A 21059-nucleotide genomic window follows, 5' to 3' on the forward strand; every position below is an offset into this window, starting at 1 on the left:
AATTACAGACCATTCTCTCTCATGAATATTTTTGCAGAAATACTTAGTAAAATACTGGCAAACTGGATTCAAAAACATATCAGAAAAATCATCCACCATGATTAAGTAGGCTTCATCCCAGAGATGCAGGGATGTTCAAGAAATGAAAATCTGTCAATGTAGTGCATCATATAAACAAACTAAAAGAAAAGAAAACACATGATCATCTCATTAGATGCTGAAAAATCCTTCAACAAAATCAACACCCCTTCATGATAAAGGTCTTGGAGAGATAAGGGATAAAAGGAACGCACTTAAACGTGATAAAAGCAATATACCACAAGCCAACAGACAGCATTAACCTAAATGGAGAGAAACTCGAAGTGATTCCTATAAAATCAGGAAGAAGCCAGGACTGTTCTCTTTCTCCATATTTATTCTATAAAAGTTCTAGCTAGAGCAATAAGACAACAAAAGGAGATCAAGGGGATACAAATTGTAAAGGAAGGAGTCAAACTTACACTAGTTGTAGATGATATGATAGTATACATAAGTGACTCCAAAATTTTTACCAGGGAACTCCTACAACTCATAAATACATTCAGGAAAGTGTCAGGATACAAGATAGCTCATAAAGATCAGTAGCCCTCCTAAAATTACAAATGATAAACTGGCTGAGAAAGAAATCAGAAAAACATCACCCTTCACAACAACCATAAACAACATAAAATAAAGTTGTATCTTCCACATTATATTACTCAAATAATTTGAAGTTGCTGCATCTGTCTGCAGGTGAGAAGCAGACCTATCACAATTGCCTTTCAAAGCTGTGTAGACTGTTTTTTCACACAGGTTGAACTCAGCTGCCAGATATTGCTTTACAAGCAAACTGTGAAGTGATAACTGGAATAGCTGCTAAGAGCTGTTTTTGATGGAGACTGGAAAAGCTGGTGGAGAAAGAGGTAGTAGTTACTCCTAGGAGATAATTTTAACAGTGTGAAATCTTTCACACAAACTTACTAGGAAAGGAGATAATACCTTTGACAGAATTGAAGGCAGTAAGATATGGCCATTAGGCCACAGACCACCACACATTTTAGCTTCAGACACTGATCTAAAAAGGTTGTGCTGAAAACTAATCCTCTCAATTTTATGTTGGTGAAGTTGAAGAGATTAATGTGTGCTTGACACCTCCACCACAAATGCCTCTGAAATCCTAACTTTAAAGTACCTTAATTTATGTTTTGTCCCCCAAGAAAGTTCTTTTTACAAGATCAGGCATCTAGACAAAAGCCTCCATTGCCTCAGGGGCTTGAAGAAATTTCCTGCTTGTAAAGAAATCATTCTTATCTCTGCCAAGAAGAACTTCTTGGTCTTCATTAAGATATGACTCTGGTATATATTAACTTGTTAGCACTAGCCTCTGGGATCCCTCAGCCCCACCCCTACTCACAAGCCCCCTTTCTGTGGTTCTCATTTAACCCTGAAATAATTTTCTCTGAATGCTTTTCTCCTTGCTTTCCCTAGACAACAGAGAAACAGCATGGGCATCTGGAATAAACTTTTTCTTTTTTTCACCACAGAGCAGGTATTTTGGTTTCTTAACTGTGTTCGTTTTCATTAAGCTGACATCTGTCTCACCTGCTGAGCAGCCTGTACCGAGAATGTGGCAAGGATTGATGACACAGGGACCGGTCAGTTGCGTTGAGAAAATTTTATGCTCCCCAAGTCGGCTTAGGAGAACTCCCCAAGAAAAAAACGCTACCCTTTTTAAAGACTTCTGCCATCCATACACACAGAATTCTCCAACTGAGCTCTCACACACCTCTCACAGCTCTCACAGACCTCTCACCCTCCTGGCTGGTGGTTAAATCTTAGGCACCAGAATCGGGGAGAAACAGCAGGCAGGGAGCAGGAAGAAGCAGCTAGCCATAGGGGGGATCAAAGTCATCGTGTTTCAGTGAGCCCTATCAGGAGCTTTATGGCACTGAATTGTTTTCAGTAAACATGTTTTCAGTAAACATTATCTCGCAGCTGCCTGCTCCCAGGCTGATGGAGGGATGGGTTTCTGGCCAGGGTCTGTGATCCCCACAATTCCTCCTTTTTTATTTTCTATGAGGCACTCCTGTCTTAGTTCAAATGGGGTGGCCCCCCATCCCGTCTTTGGGGTACCCTGCTGCCCCTGCCTTAGGCGGGGGGACTCTACCCCATAAGTTGCCCGTCATCAGAGAAACCTCATCTTAGAATCATCTATAATAAGGCTTTATGGCTATTGGGATTGCCATGGGCTAAGGCACTTTGAACTCAGCATGAAGCCAGAATGCCTACTGCCACTGTTACCATTCCTAGGACCCCCAATGACATAGCTCCTCTCTATCATCTGCCCATCCCCCGATCTGGGCTGTAGCATCCTACCACCAGCCTTTCTTTGCTATAAGGGTGATTTATAGTTACAGTTTGATGGTCAAAACAGTGATAAAGTTTACAATCATTTCAAGATCTACTTAGGAAAGCATTTAGAGAGTGCACTTGCACAAATACATTAGGTACAATCATTGATGTTACACATGTAGCATTATAAAAAATATGAACAAGAGGCTTGTTGCACTATTTACAGAGTACCCATTTGTTCCTGTGGTGATGTAGTTTGTTGATTTAATGCCAGTAGCCTCAGCTGAATATGTAACTTGAGTCAAAGTCTTTTTGTCGCATTAGGACAAATTACATTTCTCCAGAAAAATATACTGGCATAGGTGTGATTCCAGAAACAGGAACCATCAAGTTTGATATTTCAAGTGACCATGTCCTGTTCAAATACTGCAAAGAGGCTTTTGCCACTCATCACAGTCCATATCAATGTCCAAATGTTTTAAATGGGTCCTTTTGTCCCCCAAAGGGAAAAACTGGCAAAATGAATTCTGTTGTTTCAAGGTGTGTCAAAGGCAAACTGCTAATCTTCCAGTTTTGTTGGCTTCGGGATGAAAACTCATGGGTCCAGGAGGTTGATGTAGCAGGCCTGATGAGAAACTGGAAATCTTGAACTGACTGTTTTATTTCTTTCTCGGGATATAGATTTCATGACATCAAGGGTCAGGAACACCGATTTAGGAGATCTCGAACTGGCTTGGGCAGGCTCCCACCGTCTCAGGTCCAGTTTTTCTCTGCTCCATGCATCTCACCAAATGTTGTGACAGCTACTGATGCTTTATTATTTTCCTGCAAGAAAACACAAACATGCCCTCGACCCCAAATTAGGGTCTTCTCCACTGTCTAGTGTATGGATGTCTCCATTTGACCTGAGTAATAGTTGCTCAAGTTGCATTATGCCAGAGTCTGTCTGAAGCAGATTGCTCACTAGCATTTACATTTAAAAAATTTTTTTAAACGAGGAGTGGATTATTCAATGAATCATGTGGGGACTGGAGACATTACTCCCACTTTTTAATTTTTTTTTAAATTTTGTTTGAACTGTTGAAGTTGGACCATAACAGTAGAAGGATTTGTCTACCCTCCTTAGTCAACTATCTAGGTGAATTGGGATCACTATTTAAATTATTAGTAGATGTCCTTTGAAAAGGACATAACCATTAAGTACCTTTGAGAATCATTTAAAGATTGTAAACTATACTATGTCCCAAATAGTCCCTTTTTTTCCCCTAACTGGTAGCTCTCACTAGCTGACAAGGCCTAATTTGCATCTATACAGACACCTTTGGGGGTGGGGCCTGCCAAAGCGGCAGGGCAGTTCCCTGAAAAAAAACCTCTCTCTCTCTCTCTCTCTCTCTCTCTCTCTCTCTCTCTCTCTCTCTCCCTCTCTCTCTCTCTTTAATTGACTGGCTCTGAAGGCTTAACTTGACTTTTTTGTTAAGATATTAACCGACTGACTGGATGTTTCTTTTGGCTATATCTAAATCGATTTAGGTAGTTTTTAACTGTTTGAAGGATTATGATTAAAGTATCCCTTTAATCATATCCAAGGCAATTAGAACAGTTGCTTTTGTCAACATTCACGCATTTACATTTCACACTTCATACATACTGATGTGGCCACGTCCATACACACAGACCATGCATACATATCTCTCCTTTGGCCTAGGTTATGATTAGTTTGTTGAAATGAAACTTCTTTAACAGAACAACTCCAGTCAATATTTGAATTAAAACAAAAGGTTGAAAAAGTCCTGTATGTCCTTCATCATTTCTTCATTTGAGAAGTTTTGAGCTACACTCAGGGGCTACAGCCATACCCACTCCTTGTAATTCTGTAGATGCAAAGTGGAAAGGCCAGGCTTTTGCCAAAAGTTTTTAGAGATGACTTATAAAATTGACCTTAAATTTGTATCAATAACCTACCCCATATAAATGTAACCAAACATTTTTATTTTATATACCTTTGCCTTTTTCTTTACTGAATACTAATACCTCATTTATTAACTGTTACCAATTTTTTAAATTTATCCATCTTTAATCCATTCTCCCATTGAGAATCGTCCCTTAGACAAGGGCCTGGAAATTTAATCCAATCCACTCTCCAACTGAGGGCAACTTCTTAGGTTCCCCTTTTCTTTCTTGACCTTGTATTAGGCGAAGGCCTGGACGTTTAATCCAATCCACCTTTCAACTGAGGGTTTAATCATGGAGATATTAAATATTTTTAATAAAGCAGAGATTACCCTTTTAGGAGGGGGAAACTCAGATTGTTTTGTTTTTGACTTTCAATCTCTTGTTGGCAGCAGCCACTCCCAATGTATTTATTGGTGCTATAAAGGCGATGAATGGGGAGCTGCAGTGGCTAACTGGCATCAAAACGGTGGGAGGGGTTTTCCTCACCAGTGCTCATACTTCCCTTACCTGAGTTTGGCAATGTTTGGATCATTTTTTTCATGGTGAGCATTCCTAGTGTCGGGAGCAGTGTCGGAGTCAACATGCCTGATGCACCGTTCGGGGACCCAAATAGGCTTCTCACTTCCTGGAGGGAAAACACAAACAGCCCCTCCAACCCTAGCTAATAGGGGAGTGGGTGGCTGCCATTTTCCTGTAATTAAGTCCTTCCATCTGACCCATCCCAAGGACTGGGAGGGTTTGTTCCAATGTCTCTCCATAGCAGACAAATTATTACTGTCTATTGTCAAAAAAAATATAAAGTATGGTGGATAACTGAATATTGGGGGAGGTGACATATACCCCCTTTTTATTTTTTTTAAATATTGTTTGAGAGTGGCATAGGTGCGTTCCACAATGGCCTGTCCCGTGGGGTTGTGAGGAATACCAAAAGAGTGGACAATGTGATGTTCCCTGCAAAAGGCAGCAAAGCGGTTGCTGGCATAGGCAGGGCCATTGTCTGTTTTTAGGGCATCGGGAACGCCCATGTAGGCAAAGGCCTGCAGGCAATGAGAAATAACATCTTTAATCTTCTCTCCTGAGTGGAGAGAGGCAAAAATCAGTTTAGAATACGTACCCACCGAAACATGCATGTATTTTAATTTCCCTGCCTGCGGCAGGTGAGTTATATCCATTTGCCAAAGATGGATGGCCCTGAGGCCCCGGGGATTTACCCCCTCATTGGGAGAATTATGTCAGGGCACTGAGAGGTAATCTGTGTAGCCATGGATAGGGGGCACCCAGTGTGAAATTTAATAGAGTGGGCATTTAGATGATACCGCTCATGGAGCTGGTGGGCAAGCTGCTCCTGAGTGTATAAGACCCTAGGGTGGGTCAAGGAGTCAACAAATTGATTGCCCTGGGCAAGGGGTCCTGGAAGGTTAGTATGTGCACGAATAAATCCCACATAAGCAGGGTGGATGCGCTGCCAAATAAGATGTTGGAGCTGAACTAATAAGGAATGAATCTGAGAGGTTGGAAGAACATATGGAGAGTTTTCTAAAGGTCTGACAATGTTGGCAACATAGACACTATCAGTATATAAATTAAAGGGCTCCCCCTCAAACATTTGGAAGGCCATCAAACAGGCAAACAACTCTGCGGCTTGTGCTGACATTTGCCCTATGGGTACCCTCTTCAGCACCTGAGAAGAAACCACCACTGCGAAACCTTTAGAGGAACCATCTGTAAAGACTGAGCGAGCTCCAACTAGAGGGCTCTCCTTTAAAACCTTGGGAAAAATCACAGGGTGTTGTTTAAAAAAAGACATCAAGGGGCTATTGGGATAATGGTTATCAAACTTGGCACCTGTAGATGTAATAAACAGGGTCCACCCATCATGTAAGGTCTGTAGATGTTCCATCTTCTCTTTATCATAAGGAAGAATAATTTTATCAGGACTCTTTCCAAAGGTTTGGATGCTAAACTTGTGTGCCTTCTATAACAATTGTAAAATCAGCTCATAGTAGGGGGCCACTACCCTCTTAGGGGAGGCTGACAAATGTATCCAATAAATGGAGCCAGTCTGCCAAAACACAGCAGTGGGCGAAAAGTTAGATGAAAGTACAACCAGAACAAGAGGTTGTCCATAATCTATACGCCGAAGGTGGGCTTGCTCTATACTTTTTAACAATAATTGTAGGGCATTCCTGGCCTCTGGGGTAATCTGTCTAGGGGAAGTTGGAGCAGGATCCCCGGGAAGAATATCATAAAGGGGTTTAAGAGCCGCTGTTTTAATAGAAAGAGAAGGGCGAATCCACTGCACCTCTCCCAAAAATCTCTGCCAGTCATGAAGTGTTTTTAAATTTGAACAATCAATTTGGAGTATTTGGGGCCGGAGGCCAGTTTGTTGAATTTGATAACCCAAGTAAGTATAAGGGGGTCTCTTTTTGATCTTTTCTGGAGCCAAAATAAATCTGCGGGCCTCCAGGAGCTCTTGTAGCTCTGCAAAGGCTATGTAACATTGCCTCTCCTCGGCTGTGGTCAAAAGAACATCATCCATGTAGTGGATAATGTAAAGATCAGGGAACTTATGCCTGAGGGGATCTAAACAGGCAGCTACATAAATCTGGCATATAGTTGGACTGTTAGCCATCCCTTGTGGGAGCACCACCCATTGGAAGCGAAGTGCAGGCTCCCTAAAGTTAATTGCAGGAAGGCTAAATGCAAATCGAGGACTATATTGAGAATGTAGGGGAATGGAAAAGAAGCAATCTTTCAAATCAATGACAATCAAATGCCAGTCTTTAGGAATGGCCACAGGTGAGGGCAAACCAGGCTGGAGCACACCCATGGGCTGCATGGTTGCATTTACGGCCTTCAGGTCTTGTAGTAACCTCCACTTTCCTGATGGTTTTTTAATTACAAATATGGGGGTATTTCAGGGGGAAGTGGAGGGGACCAGATGGCCCGCCTCCAATTGTTCTTGAACTAGCTGATGAGCCGCCTGGAGTTTTTCTGCTGGTAAGGGCCACTGTTCCACCCACACCAGATCATCTGATAGCTATGTGATGGGTATGGGGGCTGGCGGCACAACAGTGACCCTCATTAAAAATGGCTAAAATCCTTCCTGTTTCCTGGGGCCCTGGTATTCAAAGGGGGGGATGCCACCAGGCAAGCCTCTCCCTGCTCTAGTTTATCTAGTCCCTTCCCCTGACACCAGCCCATCCCTTGCTGGGGGGCCCCCGCTTTTGGACTTCGGTGCCTGGATGGTGAGGACCACTCCCATTTCTCGTAGGAGGTCTCGTCCCCAGAGTTTGGTAGGGAGGCCAGACAAAATATATGGTTGAAAAAACCCTGTGTGGCCCTCAGAATCTTGCCACTTTAGCATTCTGAGGCTCTTTTGTGGCACAGCCTGTCCTATTCCCTGGACACCTTCCCTTCCTGCTTGGCCCAGGCAGGGGGCCAGAATTTGTCTGAGAGAACAGAAATGTCCACGCCAGAATCTAAAACGCCTTTGAAGGACTTGCCTTCTATCTTTAATGTAAGCTGGGGGCGGTTCTCCATGGTGGCTACCCAAAATACTGCTGGGCCAGTACTTCCAAAACCTTGGTTACCCCTTTTCTCTTTAAATTTTCGAGCCTCACAAGGAGCTGTAGGGAGGAGGAGTAACTGAGCAGTCCGTTCTCCTGCTGGGATGGCAACAACCCCACTGTCCACTGATGTCATTATTTTAATCTCTCCCTCACTATCATGGTCTATAACACTGGGGTGTATCTGGATGCCTCGAAGGATAGTACTGGACCATCCCAAGAGTAGTCTGACTGGGCCTGGGGGCAATGGCCCATGTTACCCCAGTAGGGAGGGCCTGGATCCCCATCTCGGGTGTTAGGACTGCCCGGGCGGAGGGACCGATGTCCAGTCCTGCACTGCCTAAAGTGGCTCTAAGGAGGTCTGAGATATGAAGGGGTTGCTCTGGGGGAGTAAACGAATCTTGCTGCTGCCCACAGCAGGGGTCATTGCACCATATACATTGGTTTTGGGGCCATGGGGCAGGGCCCTCTTCCAGTTTTTTAGATTATTATTAGCAGGAAGGAAATTGCCCCCCAAGTCAGTTCTAGAGTAGCAGTCAGTGGCCCAATGATATCCCCTTTGGCAGCAGGGGCATAAACCAGGTCTCTTGAGACTAGTAGTGCTATTTTGAGGGCACTCTCTATGGAAGTGTCCCTCCCTACTGCAGCTGAAACATGTTTTTCTCCCTCCCTGATTAGATCTTTCTTTTCCCCCTTGGGGTCGAATAGCAGCAGCTAACACTTGGCCCTGGATGAAATTACCATCAATGTCTCTACAGATCTGAATGTAGTCATTTAGACTTTTGTTGCGGTGGGGTGAAGAGCCTCTTACAGTACTTATTTGCATTTTCAAAAGCCATCTGTTTGATAACTTGCATTGCAGGCCCAGTGCCCGCAAATATTCTCTCTGCTACCTGACTGAGGCGGTCTACAAAGTCTTGAAAGGTTCGGAGGGTCCTTGAAGGACTTTGGACAGGTGATCCCCTCCTTTCTTGGAAGGCAATGCTTTCCAAGCACATTGGGCTGCTGCTGCCACTTGTGCATAGACAGCGATGTCATATTACATTTGTTGTTGAGCGGTGGCATACTGACCACTCCCAGTAAGCATCTCCACATTTCTCTGGGGCTGTCCGGCCTGTGCATTCCTTTGGGCTGTCTGGCTACATCTTTCTTGAAACTCACCTCTCCAAATCAAATAATATCCCCTGGAAAAAGCTGCTCTGCAAAGCTGCTGCCAATCGCCAGGTGTCAAATTAAGAGGCACAAAAGATTCCATTAAGGAAAGTGTAAAGGGAGCCTGTGCTCCATAATTTAGAGTTGCCTCTTTCAGTTGTTTCATATCTTTGAAACTTAAAGGGTCATGGCGCCGAATGACCCGCTCAGGATTGTTTGGGTCTGAAACTTTCATTACTGGGGCCACCACCGGACAGCATTGGACCCCTCCTCTGGGTCTTCCCTCCAGGTCCGAGAAGGAGGAGTACCTCATTTTAGAGTATGGAGGAGGGTTTCTCTCCCAGTCCTGTCTTTTTTCAATTCAAGTTCTTTTTAGTGCCTTTTTAAGGGCCGCGACCTCAGCAAGTAACCGTTCCTTCTCAGACTCTGAGTCACAGTCTGAGCTATTTTTATTTTCTAGGTCTGACAGAGTAGGATATACCCGATTGTGACTGGAGTTCCTCTTTTTGGGTCGTGCCCTGAGACCTCTATTCATTCTTTTGTTGTTGCTAAGAGACTCCTCCTCATCCTCACTAACAATGGAGCCTCTAGTTTCAGGCAGGGTTTCTCCAGATGATTCATCGGCACTCTGCCTCAGAACTCAGGGAGGCTTAAGTCTCAGTCTCTTGTAACTCTGAAAAAGCCTCTTTTGTGGCCTGGACTACCTGGCGGTGGCTAGCCTTATCTGTCAAAAGTGCGCCCCTCACTGATCTCCATAAGGAGAATGTGGATGGGGGCAGGGGCTCAGGTCCCTCTTTTTGTAAAAGTTGATGAAGATCACGGCGAATCTCCTCCCAATCTGGGATATTTAAGCTCCCCTCAGTAATGAACCATGGACTGGCTCGTTGGATCGATTTTAGAAAGCCTTCTAAGGTTTTAGCCTTTACTGTAGTCTCATGTCCTTCAAGTAACTTTTTAACTTGATACTGTAATTCAAGCTTCCCAGAACTATTCTCCATGGTTTCTTTTCTTTTTTCCCCAATCTGTCTGGCCAGAAAAAGAGACGAACCGGCTCACTTACCTCTCTTTCACGATCTCGGTGAGAACCTCCAATTGTCGCACCTGCTGAGCAGCCTGTATCCGAGAATGTGGCGAGGATTGATGACACAGGGACCGGTCAGTTGCGTTAAGAAAACTTTATGCTCCCCAAGTCGGCTTAGGAGAACTCCCCAAGAAAAAACGCTTCCCTTTTTAAAGACTTCTGCCATCCATACACACAGAATTCTCCAACTGAGCTCTCACACACCTCTCACAGCTCTCACAGACCTCTCACCCTCCTGGCTGGTGGTTAAATCTTAGGCACCAGAATGGGGAGAAGCAGCAGGGAGCAGGAAGAAGCAGCTAGCTGTAGGGGGATCAAAGTCATCGTGTTTCAGTGAGCGAGCCCTTATCAGAGCCCTATCAAGAGCTTTATGGCACTGAATTGTTTTCAGTAAACATGTTTTCAGTAAACATTATCTCGCAGCTGCCTGCTCCCAGGCTGATGGAGGGGTGGGTTTCTGGCCAGGGTCTGTGATCCCCACAGACATCACATAATTCGAAGTTTGTAACTCCCACCCACATATTTATAGTCATATGCACATATAACAACAACATTGTAAATTGTTTTTAAAATATGGTTGTGATTTACTTGGAGTTGAATCCCTGTTATCAGTAATATTTAGACAAACTTCTTTCAAAGAGTAAAAAAATGCATAGATCAGCATTTAGAATCAGAGTACAACTTCATCTATGAAAGTTGGAGAGATCAAATAAAATGTACTCATAGGCTAATGCCACTGTGAACATAAAAGCTTTTACATATTTTTTCCACAAAAACCTGTTTTAAACATGAGTAACTTGTTGCGCAAATGCCAAAATGCTGCATTTTAAATTTAAGCTGTTAAGAATATTCAAAAGTTTACTTTGCCAGTTGGTTAATTGACCCTCCTTGATGGTATGGTTGATGACTACCTTATATGCCATCCTAGAACCTTCATCCAGTGACTGATGGGATCAGAGACAGATACCCACAGCTAAACACTGAACTGCACTCCTGGAACCTAGTGACAGAGATGGAGGATTGATGAGCAAAGGGGTTAAGATCATGATGGTGAAACCCACAAAGACAGCTGACTGGATAAACGGGAGCTCTTGAATCCCCGAGTGATGCCTGAGAGGCCAACAGGGGACTGATGCAGACTCTGTAAATGTAGCCTCAGTGAGGAGGCCACAGTTATCACTGGGGCCTTGGGTAGTAGATCAGTGTTTATCAAGAATTATGAATGATCTTTGGGAGCCCATTCCAGATAGAGGCATGCTCTCTCAGCCTGGACACATGGGGAAGGGCCTAGGTCCTGCCCTGGATGAAATGACAGACTTTGGAGATCCCTCCAAGGAGGGCCTCACCCTCCCTGGTGAATGATGTGGGGATTGGTTCGGGAGCTGGCAGGCTGGTGGAGGGATAAGTGAGGAGGGGTGGGAGAGTGAGCTGGGATTGACATGTGAAGCATTCATGTTTCTAATTTAAGTAAAAAATACAATCTGAAAACAACAAAAAAAGAATATAAAATCACATTGCTCATTGACTGTAGTTCTCTGTGATAGGATGTTTCTTCATTAACTGCATAGATGCAAATGGTTGTCTGCAAAAGCTTTGTTGTGTTATAACAAAGTATATAAAACATTTATACTAACTTCAAACTGTTCCTAGAGCCATACTTCCAGACATATTGCTCTCTTTGCTTCTTAGTTGTGACAGGTACCTAATCTGGTAAAGGCATTATTTTCTACCAGTCATATACTTCAGTCAGGAGCATAGTCATAAAAAATATTCAAAAATTTAGCATTAAAATTTATTTATTCAAAATGAAACCTGTGTACAGCTGAAAGTCATATAAAGCAGATATAAAATCTTGTTCACTAGAAGAAAGAAGCAGCTTATAAAAGAATGTTATAGCCCTCAAAATTCAGCAGAAAAACCCTCAGTCATGTTGTATTCCCATCCAATGTGTGTTTGCATGTGTGTATGGTACATGCACACCCACTGTGTTCCTGTATCATTGGTGTATGTGCTCAGCAATCTTCTTAGCCTCACCATTCCCAACCTGTGCTGCTGTTATGTCTAAAACACAATCTATATAACTAAGAGCAAAAATGTAAGAGCCGACAGTTGGTAGAGTGCAGTCATTCTCCCTGCAAAGGAAGGTGAGGTGGGTGTGGAACACATACTACAGTCCTGGAGCACTGAAATCATGCAGATCTCACAGTGTTTAGGGAAAATTCATATTTTAAGAAAATCATGTCATTGAATATGAAATTTATTTTTATGTCCCAAAGGCATACTGACAAGACCAATAATAAAAAGTTATGATTATGAAATGTACTTTGTTCTATCAAATAACAGCTTAAGGCTAGACAGAAAAATATTCTAGCTTTCATAGCTAACTATATTTCACCTATGTGTCATGTGTTGTGAGAGCCAAAGTTACATTTCAAATTTTAATTACCATGCCTAAGTAATCCATGAAACAAAAATGCCTCTGCTCTGCAAGGCCCTTGTCCAAGGACAGATAGTTCCTGAAATGCCCGGGGCTATTGTTTATGGGAGATAATTTGCCATGTGTTTTTCCTGTCCCTAAATAAGTTTGTTTGATCCATCTGTACCAGATATGCTCAAAGACATGTGGGTGGGAGGTTCACATGCAGTAAATACATCAGAATGTACACTTGTCCCTGATTGGTTGTAGGCTGTAGGTACACTAATCAGCATGCATGTTTGACCCTAATTACCTGATAGGAAATGAAATGAATCGTGAATTTTCCCTTTTAAACCCTTGCAAAACTTGCTTCAGTGCCATCTTCTGGAAACCCAGTGATGCAACAGGCCCTAGCCCATCTACCTGGCCAGTATTTAATTAAAGCTTGCTTCTAACTTGGCTTTTAATTATGCTAGTGGTCTTATTTTTAACTGGTGAGATTAATAATGTCACTAGTTTTGCAATCCAGGAAAACCTGGTCCCACCCCATAGGGACCTGGAAAAGTGTGCCAACTTTGTGCATGGCAAGCAGTACCCTGGTTCTGTATGCAGGTGTGAAGGTCCCTTTAAGAGGCAAACTCCACCCATTTCTGCTCTTTCTGCCATTTCTCTGAAGAGGCAGGTCTCTCTCTCTCTCTCTCTCTCTCTCTCTCTCTCTCTCTCTCTCTCTCTCTCTCTCTCTCTGTCTTTGTCTCTCTGCCTTTCTCTGTCTCTGTCTCTGTCTCTCTCTGTCTCTCTGTCTCTGTCTCTGTCTCTCTCTTCTTTCCCTTTCCCACTACCTTCCCTTCCCCTAATAAAGCTTTCCAAGTAACCTTGTGTGTTTGTCCCCCAGATGCCAAGGTCTCCATTACGTAATATTCATAACAACTAGTAATTCCATCATGATAAAATGGTAAAAATAGGATTCAGTCAAATCAAACCAAACCAAGAATATTCAGTGGTATTTAAGGCAGTGATTTTAACAAAAGTGTGATTACTTTACTTCTTGTTTATATTTGGTTTACCCAAAGCATTTCTTCCTTACTCTAAGCCTTCTGTTAATACAATAATACACAATGACAGCACACACATTAACAGCATCATTTCAAACACTGCTCTGACATACCTTACAGTCTGCTTCTTGGCTCTTAGAGTTGGGAGTGGGATAACCCAACAAATACATGCTTTTGTTTATGAGACATATGATCTGGATGCAAACTAGTCACAAGGGAGTAGGCACTTAAAGCAACTTCTTGCCTCGGAATCCTTTGGAGCATTTTCCGTGACTGTATAAAAACACGAAACAGGGACTTCAAAAGTGAACCTGTAAGCATTCAGGCACCTGCACTGTCCTGCCCTTGATGACCCGGCAGGATATACTATGCACTTGTCCATACTCAGACAGTACTCTAGCCAGCTCAGGGTCCTGACTACTTGGTCTCTCTGAACATACACTAAGGTCCCCTGTAAGAGACAAGCCCCACCCACCTCTTCCCTCTCTGTATCTCTGCATCTATATTTCATTAAGTATATTTGCTTCAATGGTCATGTGGAAAATTGGTCTGTAATCCTTTGTTGAATCTTTGTTTGGCTTGTGTATCAGGGCGACTGTGGCATGGCATCATAAAATGAATTTGGCAATATTACTTCTGTTATTATTTTGTGTGATAAATTGTTGAGTATTGGTGTTCAGTCTTCTTTGAAAGTCTAGTAGAATTCCTGTGCCAAAAACCATCTGCAGCTGGCCTTTTTTTTGCTCAGAGACTTTAATGATTGCTGCTATTTTCTTAGTGCTTATAGTTCTATATAAATTGTTGATCTGTTCTTGGTTTAACTGTGGTAAGTGGTATCTATCAAGAAATTTCTCCATATCTTTGTAGGTAGCTGATATTTCATGTGATTCTGCTGTGTCTGCATCCATCTTGCTCAAGTAGTGTAGGGATTATAACTATGTGATCTTGTACCTGGATTTTATTTATTTCTTTACTTCTTTATTGTTTGTTTGAGGCAGGGTCTCTCTGTATAATGATCCCAATAGTCTTGGAACTTGCTTTGTAGACCTCAATGAAATCTTCCTGCCTCTGTCTCCCTCTGCCTCCTGAGCATAGGGATTAAAGGCATGTGCCACCACCTTCCAGCATACCTAGATTGAAAAATGGATTTTGAGGATAAAACTAATGTTCTCAAGCTTCTCCTGAGAAGGGTTTTACCCACTGAGTCATATTGAAAACCAATTTTCACTTCAAATAAAGAATTTATTTTCATTTTTAATTATGTGTATATGTGTGTCTTTATTAACTATTATCCACTGAAAAAAGCTTCTCTGACTTATGTTGAGAGAAATGCATACCTGTGAACATAAAGATAAATACTGAGTGTAGATTAAAACTTAACAAGGAGAACCATATGTTGAAAATGACATTACAAAGACATGCTACATAGATGACAGTGGTGCTATAAGATCATAAGGTGACTGACATTTTCTATAACCTAGTGACATCATTGCTGAAGTAACTTCAGAGTGCATTGTATCACTCTCAATTAAAGTGACCTAAATCCTTCAAGTTATTTCAAAATACAGGAACATATAGTGTGCGAGACTTTTGCTGGGGAGCACAACATATACATATCTATCCCTCCTAGATATAGAACTTACAGATCAAAGTAATGATTGCAATAAAATCAGGCCCAGTAAGACAATACGTGTCTATTTGGGTTACTTTCAGGAGCGGAGATAACACAAATCAACTGTATCGCCAGAGCCCATGCCAGGCTGAGTGACCTAGAGCTCTCTGCATGACCTCTAGGGACCTAGACAGGGTAGAGCATCTCCTCTTCATGGCTAGGATGATTATTCTTCTCTCCCAGCAGCTGTTTATTCTTTCTATATCCCTGGGAAGGGGTCCTCATGAATTCTGTAAGTTTCAGTTTTTTGTGCCATGTGAACTTTATTTAGTGCCCAAGTCTCATGAGTCCCAGACTCCTTGCTTTTGGGAAGGTTTCAACTCAGAGTGAAACAATACATGTGGGAAAATTATCAGCAACCATGCTAATTAAGCTAATTAAGAGTATAAGATTCCTTTAATAATGCATAGACCAAGAGTAGGCTACTATCTCCAAAATCTCTCTTGGTGTCAGAGCTTGGGGGTAGTCAATTATATCAATACTGGGGGCATTTACATCCGTGAGATGTTTGGAGTAGCCTTGTAACATCTGTCTTGTTTTGTAGAGGTTAGCAATATTTTGTAGATACCATACGACAATTATTTTTGATTTATTGCTTATCTATTTTAGTTTAATGTTCTAACTTGCACAAACATTAATTATTTTGATTAATACATCTGGAATTTGTTCAGGGTCAGGGATTGCATCAAGAGCATTGTCAAAGTGGATGTGACTATTGGGGAATGAAAGACAAAATACTGTCTAGACATACATAAAATAGAATTAGGACAAGATGGAATTACCTTAGTCAATTCAAGAGGAAGTTGATACATTGCACTCAGTACAGGATCTCTATTGACTCATGAATTTATTCTACTTCTTATAGCTGTTTTACATTTTTCTATTAAGGTGTGCTTGTGTATGACGATGATGACAGTATGTGTGTATGAATATATATATGGGACATGTATGCACAGTGAGCATGTGAAGGTCAGAGAATCACTTTGAATGTGGATCCTCACCTCACACCTTGTTTGAGACAGGATCCTTTGTTAAAATGCTGTATATGCCAGGCTGGCCTGCCAGTGAGCTTGTGGAAATTCTGCTGTCTCTACCTCCCAGTTCACTGTAGGTACACTGGAATTACAGATGTACATCTGGTTCCTGGGGAATCCAAACACTGGTCCTCGTGTTTGTGCAGCAAGAGCTTTATTCACCAAGCCACCTGCTGTAGTCCTTATTTGTATGTTAAAGTGCACTTATTATTACTATGGTCTAAAAAATGTTTATAATGGAGCAATGTATTTTGTTACGCCAATAGTAACCTCATATTTATTAATCTCTTTCTGGGTCTTACAGTGTTGAAGATCCAGCCCAAGGCACGGTGCATACTAATCAAGCATGGTACTCATTGAACTACGCCTCCAGCACCACTCTTAATTATGCCAAGGCTCTGTGTTGACAAATTGACAAGACAGAAAATTGCCTTCTAAACACCTATGCTTATACCCATAGACAAAAGCTACTCCCACCTTTGGTCTGAGAAGATGCTTCCTGAAAAGAATAGCAGTGGATAAAGACAGTCATGGGGTTATTACTGTAAGCTATTTTTGGTAGTTTGAATTTAATTGGCCTTCAGAAGCAAACAAGATGGTCATATAGGCTCAGTGAACACTGCAGAAGAGAGGGGGTGGGAAGCAGGGAAAATCCAATCTGAAATAATAGTCTTATTTTTCTGTGAGGACAATGTGAGACATAATCAGAATTATTTACTGGTACCCACATTTGGGCAATTTTCTAGTTACATTTTCTGTTGCTGTGAGAAAACACACCGACCAAAAGCAATTTATTGGAGAAAGGGGTCTAATTTAGTTAGGGGTTACAGCAATTTTTTGAAGGACAACAAAGAAGAAATTCAGCAGAAACTTGAAGCAATACCCATGGGGGAATAATTTTGGCTTGTTTTGTGTTCAGCTGCCTTCCTTATACAGCAAGGATCAGGGCTGGGCCTTCAAACATCAATTAGCAATTAAATTAAGTCCTGACAACATACACAAAAGCCAACTGAACCCAGGTAATCCTCCAGCTGAGATTCCCTCTTCCCAGGAGATTCTAGGCTGTGCCAAATTGACAACAAAGAACAATCAGAATAGGACAATAATTAAAAAAGCCACCAGAAATTGCCAGTTATGTTTCTGTAACTCAGAATAAAGCATAGTTACTCTTTCTTCACATGCAATTCCAACTTAAGTTGAGGAACTCAGATATTTAGATTCTGCTGGCTAGAAGTTCCCCAAGGCTCTGATGATCAGGAGGATGTGCTGACCTTTTGGTTGATGAACTTTCTCAGGGCTCCCTTCAAGTCTCTGTTCCTCAGGCTATAGATAAAGGGGTTCAGCATGGGGGTGACTGCTGTGTACATTACAGCAGATGCCTTCTCTTTCACAGCTGTTCGGACAGAGGAGGGACACAGATAGACCCCAATGGTGGTCCCATAGAAAAGGACTACTACAGACAGGTGGGAGCTACAGGTAGAAAAGGCTTTCTTTCTGCCACCCGCAGAGGGGACCTTCATGATGGCCATGATGATTCGAGCATAGGAGGCAAGGATGCAGACAAAGGGTGTGGCTATCACCATTCCTGCCACAATAAGGACAAAGATCTTGTTTACTGTTGTGTCTGTGCATGAAAGCCGGAGAAGTGGTGTGAGATCACAGAAGTAGTGGGACAGCTCACTGTCTCCACAGAATACCAGACGAGCCATGAGGAGGATGTGGGTGAGAGAGATGAAACAGGAATACACCCATGGGCCACCAACCAGCAGCCCACAGAGGCGTGGGTTCATGATAGTCGCATAATGTAATGGGTGACAAATGGCCACAAACCTGTCATAAGTCATCACAGCTATTAAGACACTGTCCATGATGCCAAAAAAATGGAAAAAGTACATAGAAAAAGAGATAGACTTGCTCCTGGTTTGAATGTTTACCAGCATTTTAGGAATAGTGTTGGTAGCTAGACAGAAATCAACTAAGGACAGATTGGCCAGGAAGAAATACATGGGAGTGTGGAGATGAGAGTCAGAGCTGATGGCCAGGATGATCAACAAGTTCCCCACGACGGTGACCACATACATGCAGAGGAACAGAGAAAAGAGGACGGGCTCATGTTCTGGCTTTTCTGAAAGTCCTAGGAGGATGAATTCAGATGCACTGGTTTTGTTTTGTGGTTCCATGTGATTAACTCTTTTGGGAGTATTAAAACAAGAAGTTAAGGGATAGTATTAAAATAGGTTAGAAGATAAGACAAGTTAGCTTTCCAGTTCTTGTTTAGCTAATTACAGTGCCTTGGAATTTTGCTTACTATTCGTTTTACCTTACTCTTCGAAGCTTAAATTCAGAATCCTCTGAATATTCCCATTTCACATAAATATTGCGAAAATGTATAGTTTTTGAATTCTTTTTTCTCTTTTTACTTAAATATTTAAAAAATTTTTGAACTCCAAATACAATTATATTATTTCCTACTTTCTCTTTCTTTCCTTAAACCCTCACAAATATTCACTTTCTCATACCTGCTTCCTTTTGGATTCATGGCGTCTGTCCTCTTTATCCTTGATTGCTGTTACATATAGTTTTAAAAATATATTACTAAATATATGAATAAAATTGTCTCAGATCATATAATTTTACTTACATGTACATGATTTGAATGCTGAGAACATCATGGGAAAGAAAATGGAAAGATTGATTTTTTTAAATTTAATTTCATGTGTGTGTGTGTTTTGGTGTACAAGGCATCATGCATGTCAAGGGAGGAATCAAATGTTTCCTCTATTGCTCCCCTCCCCCCTTTTTTGGTTGAGATAGGGTTTCTTAGTGACCCTGAATGTTTCCTAGGTACAGTGTAATCCCAGGATCCTCCTGTCTTTACCCTCAGACTCCAGTGTTACAGGTATGTGCAGTCATGCCAAACTTTTCTGTGAGTGCTGAGGATTTGCAAAAATATTTTAATGCAAAGCTCATTACTTTAAAATAAATGTATACTTTAAAATAAATGTATGAATGGTCTGGTGAGATGACTCAATCGGTAAAGTTGCTTGTTAACAAGTCTGAGAACCTGATTGTGCTCTTGGAGACCCACATAGAGAAAGGAGAGAACTGAGTCCTTTCAGTTGTCTTCTGAGATTTTCAGCTGAGCTATATGTGGATATCATTTCTAAATGAATAAATAAGTAAATGAATATTAAAAAATACTATGAAACAATTAAAAATGAAAAGGTTGTCTATTACTAAACAAACAAGAAAACAACAAGATGAGAAACAGCAAACCAGGGATATATGGTAGCACACAATTTCAGCACTTTGGAGGTGATTGCAGGAGGATCAGGAATTCAGGAACAGCTTTGGTGATATAATGATTTTGAGGTCAACCTGGGCTACAGAGAACCTGCATTAAGGATATTTAAAGAACACAAAGCAATTTCTGTTATGAATGTGGAGAAAGAGGAACCCTTACATAGGGATACTGATCAGTATAGTCACTATGGAAGACAGCAAGAAGATTTTTCAAATAAATAATATATATACATATATATGGTATGATCAAAAGACATTGTGTAAATTTATGAAATTCTAAAAGATTCAATAAAAATATATCAAAACTGCAAACACAAAAATGATCAGAAAAGAAAACCCACATAGATTATAGTTATTTGGCAATTCTTAAAGAATATATATATACATATATATATGTATATACATATACATATATACACATATATACATATATATATTACAGATATAACTCCCATTGGTAAATACCTAGAGAAAAGGAAGTGAGATTACAGAGAAGCTATCTGCATGTCCATGTTTATTGTAACATTACCCATAATGGCCAAGACATAGAATCAGCCCATGTGTGTATTAGTATATGATTGGAAATGAAAATATGGTATATCCAATAGAGAATTATTTGACCATTAAAAGGAATTACAGCCTTTAATTTGCAGTAAAAATAATGGAATTGGAAGATTTTTTAAAGGAGATTAAGTTAGACAGATATAGAAAGACAGGTATCCTATATTTTCTCTCATATGTCAAAACTGAAATTAAGATAACATGGAAAGATCAAGAGTAATTACTTATGGACAGGAAAAGTTGACAGAGAGAGACAGAAGTCGGAATAACATAATGGTAAATGGATTTGATCAACAAATGTATGTATGTGTGTATGTATGAATGTATGTATTTATGTAAACATCAATCTGAATCCTATCAATATGTCTCAATTAAAAATAAAACACAGCCTAATGCAATGGTTGAATGAGCAAAGATGCTTACCCTTAAGCCTGTTGACTTGAGAAATTCTAGAACCCACATAGAGAAAAGACACAAGCAACTCCCATAAGTTGTTCTCTGCCTTCTACACGTGTATGAGCAGATATGCTCCACCCATTCACACACACACAGGAAAGAGAAAGAATAAATGCATGTAATAAAAATAAAACAGTGGGAATAAATTATGTATAAGAAGAAGCACATTTATAATTAAAGAGAAAGGTTCTCTTCTTCTATCTCTGTTCCTGTCCCAAGCCCAAATGGACTCATGTGATCTGTCTCAAAATCTAAACCACATACCTTTAGGCTTTGTCTAGTTGCTTCCTATACATTATGGAAACTATGCTAAGGAGATGGATCAGCTAGTAAAATACTTGCAGTGCAACATGAGGGCTTGTGTTTGGATGCCTACTAGTCACATAAAATCATTCTTGTGCTGAGCACATATAATCCTGGTGCTGGGATTTCAGAGCAAA

General features: G+C 41.2%; 1 protein-coding gene across 1 annotated transcript; it reads right to left on the reverse strand.

Annotated features, from left to right (window-relative positions):
* Positions 1-17552: 17552 nt before the first annotated feature.
* LOC121135859 (olfactory receptor 24) lies at positions 17553-18482 on the reverse strand. The gene has a single exon (XM_040735220.1). It carries the CDS (start codon positions 18477-18479, stop codon positions 17553-17555), a length of 927 nt encoding a protein of 308 aa, XP_040591154.1. The 5' UTR covers positions 18480-18482.
* Positions 18483-21059: the final 2577 nt, after the last annotated feature.

The sequence above is a fragment of the Mesocricetus auratus genome, unplaced genomic scaffold (genome assembly GCF_017639785.1).
Source record: "Mesocricetus auratus isolate SY011 unplaced genomic scaffold, BCM_Maur_2.0 Super-Scaffold_100044, whole genome shotgun sequence".
NCBI classification, from domain to species: Eukaryota; Metazoa; Chordata; class Mammalia; order Rodentia; family Cricetidae; genus Mesocricetus; species Mesocricetus auratus.

Bases quoted from the DNA above. Each gene is read 5' to 3' on its own strand.
- LOC121135859 (XM_040735220.1), bottom strand. From the start codon at position 18,479: ATGGAACCACAAAACAAAACCAGTGCATCTGAATTCATCCTCCTAGGA.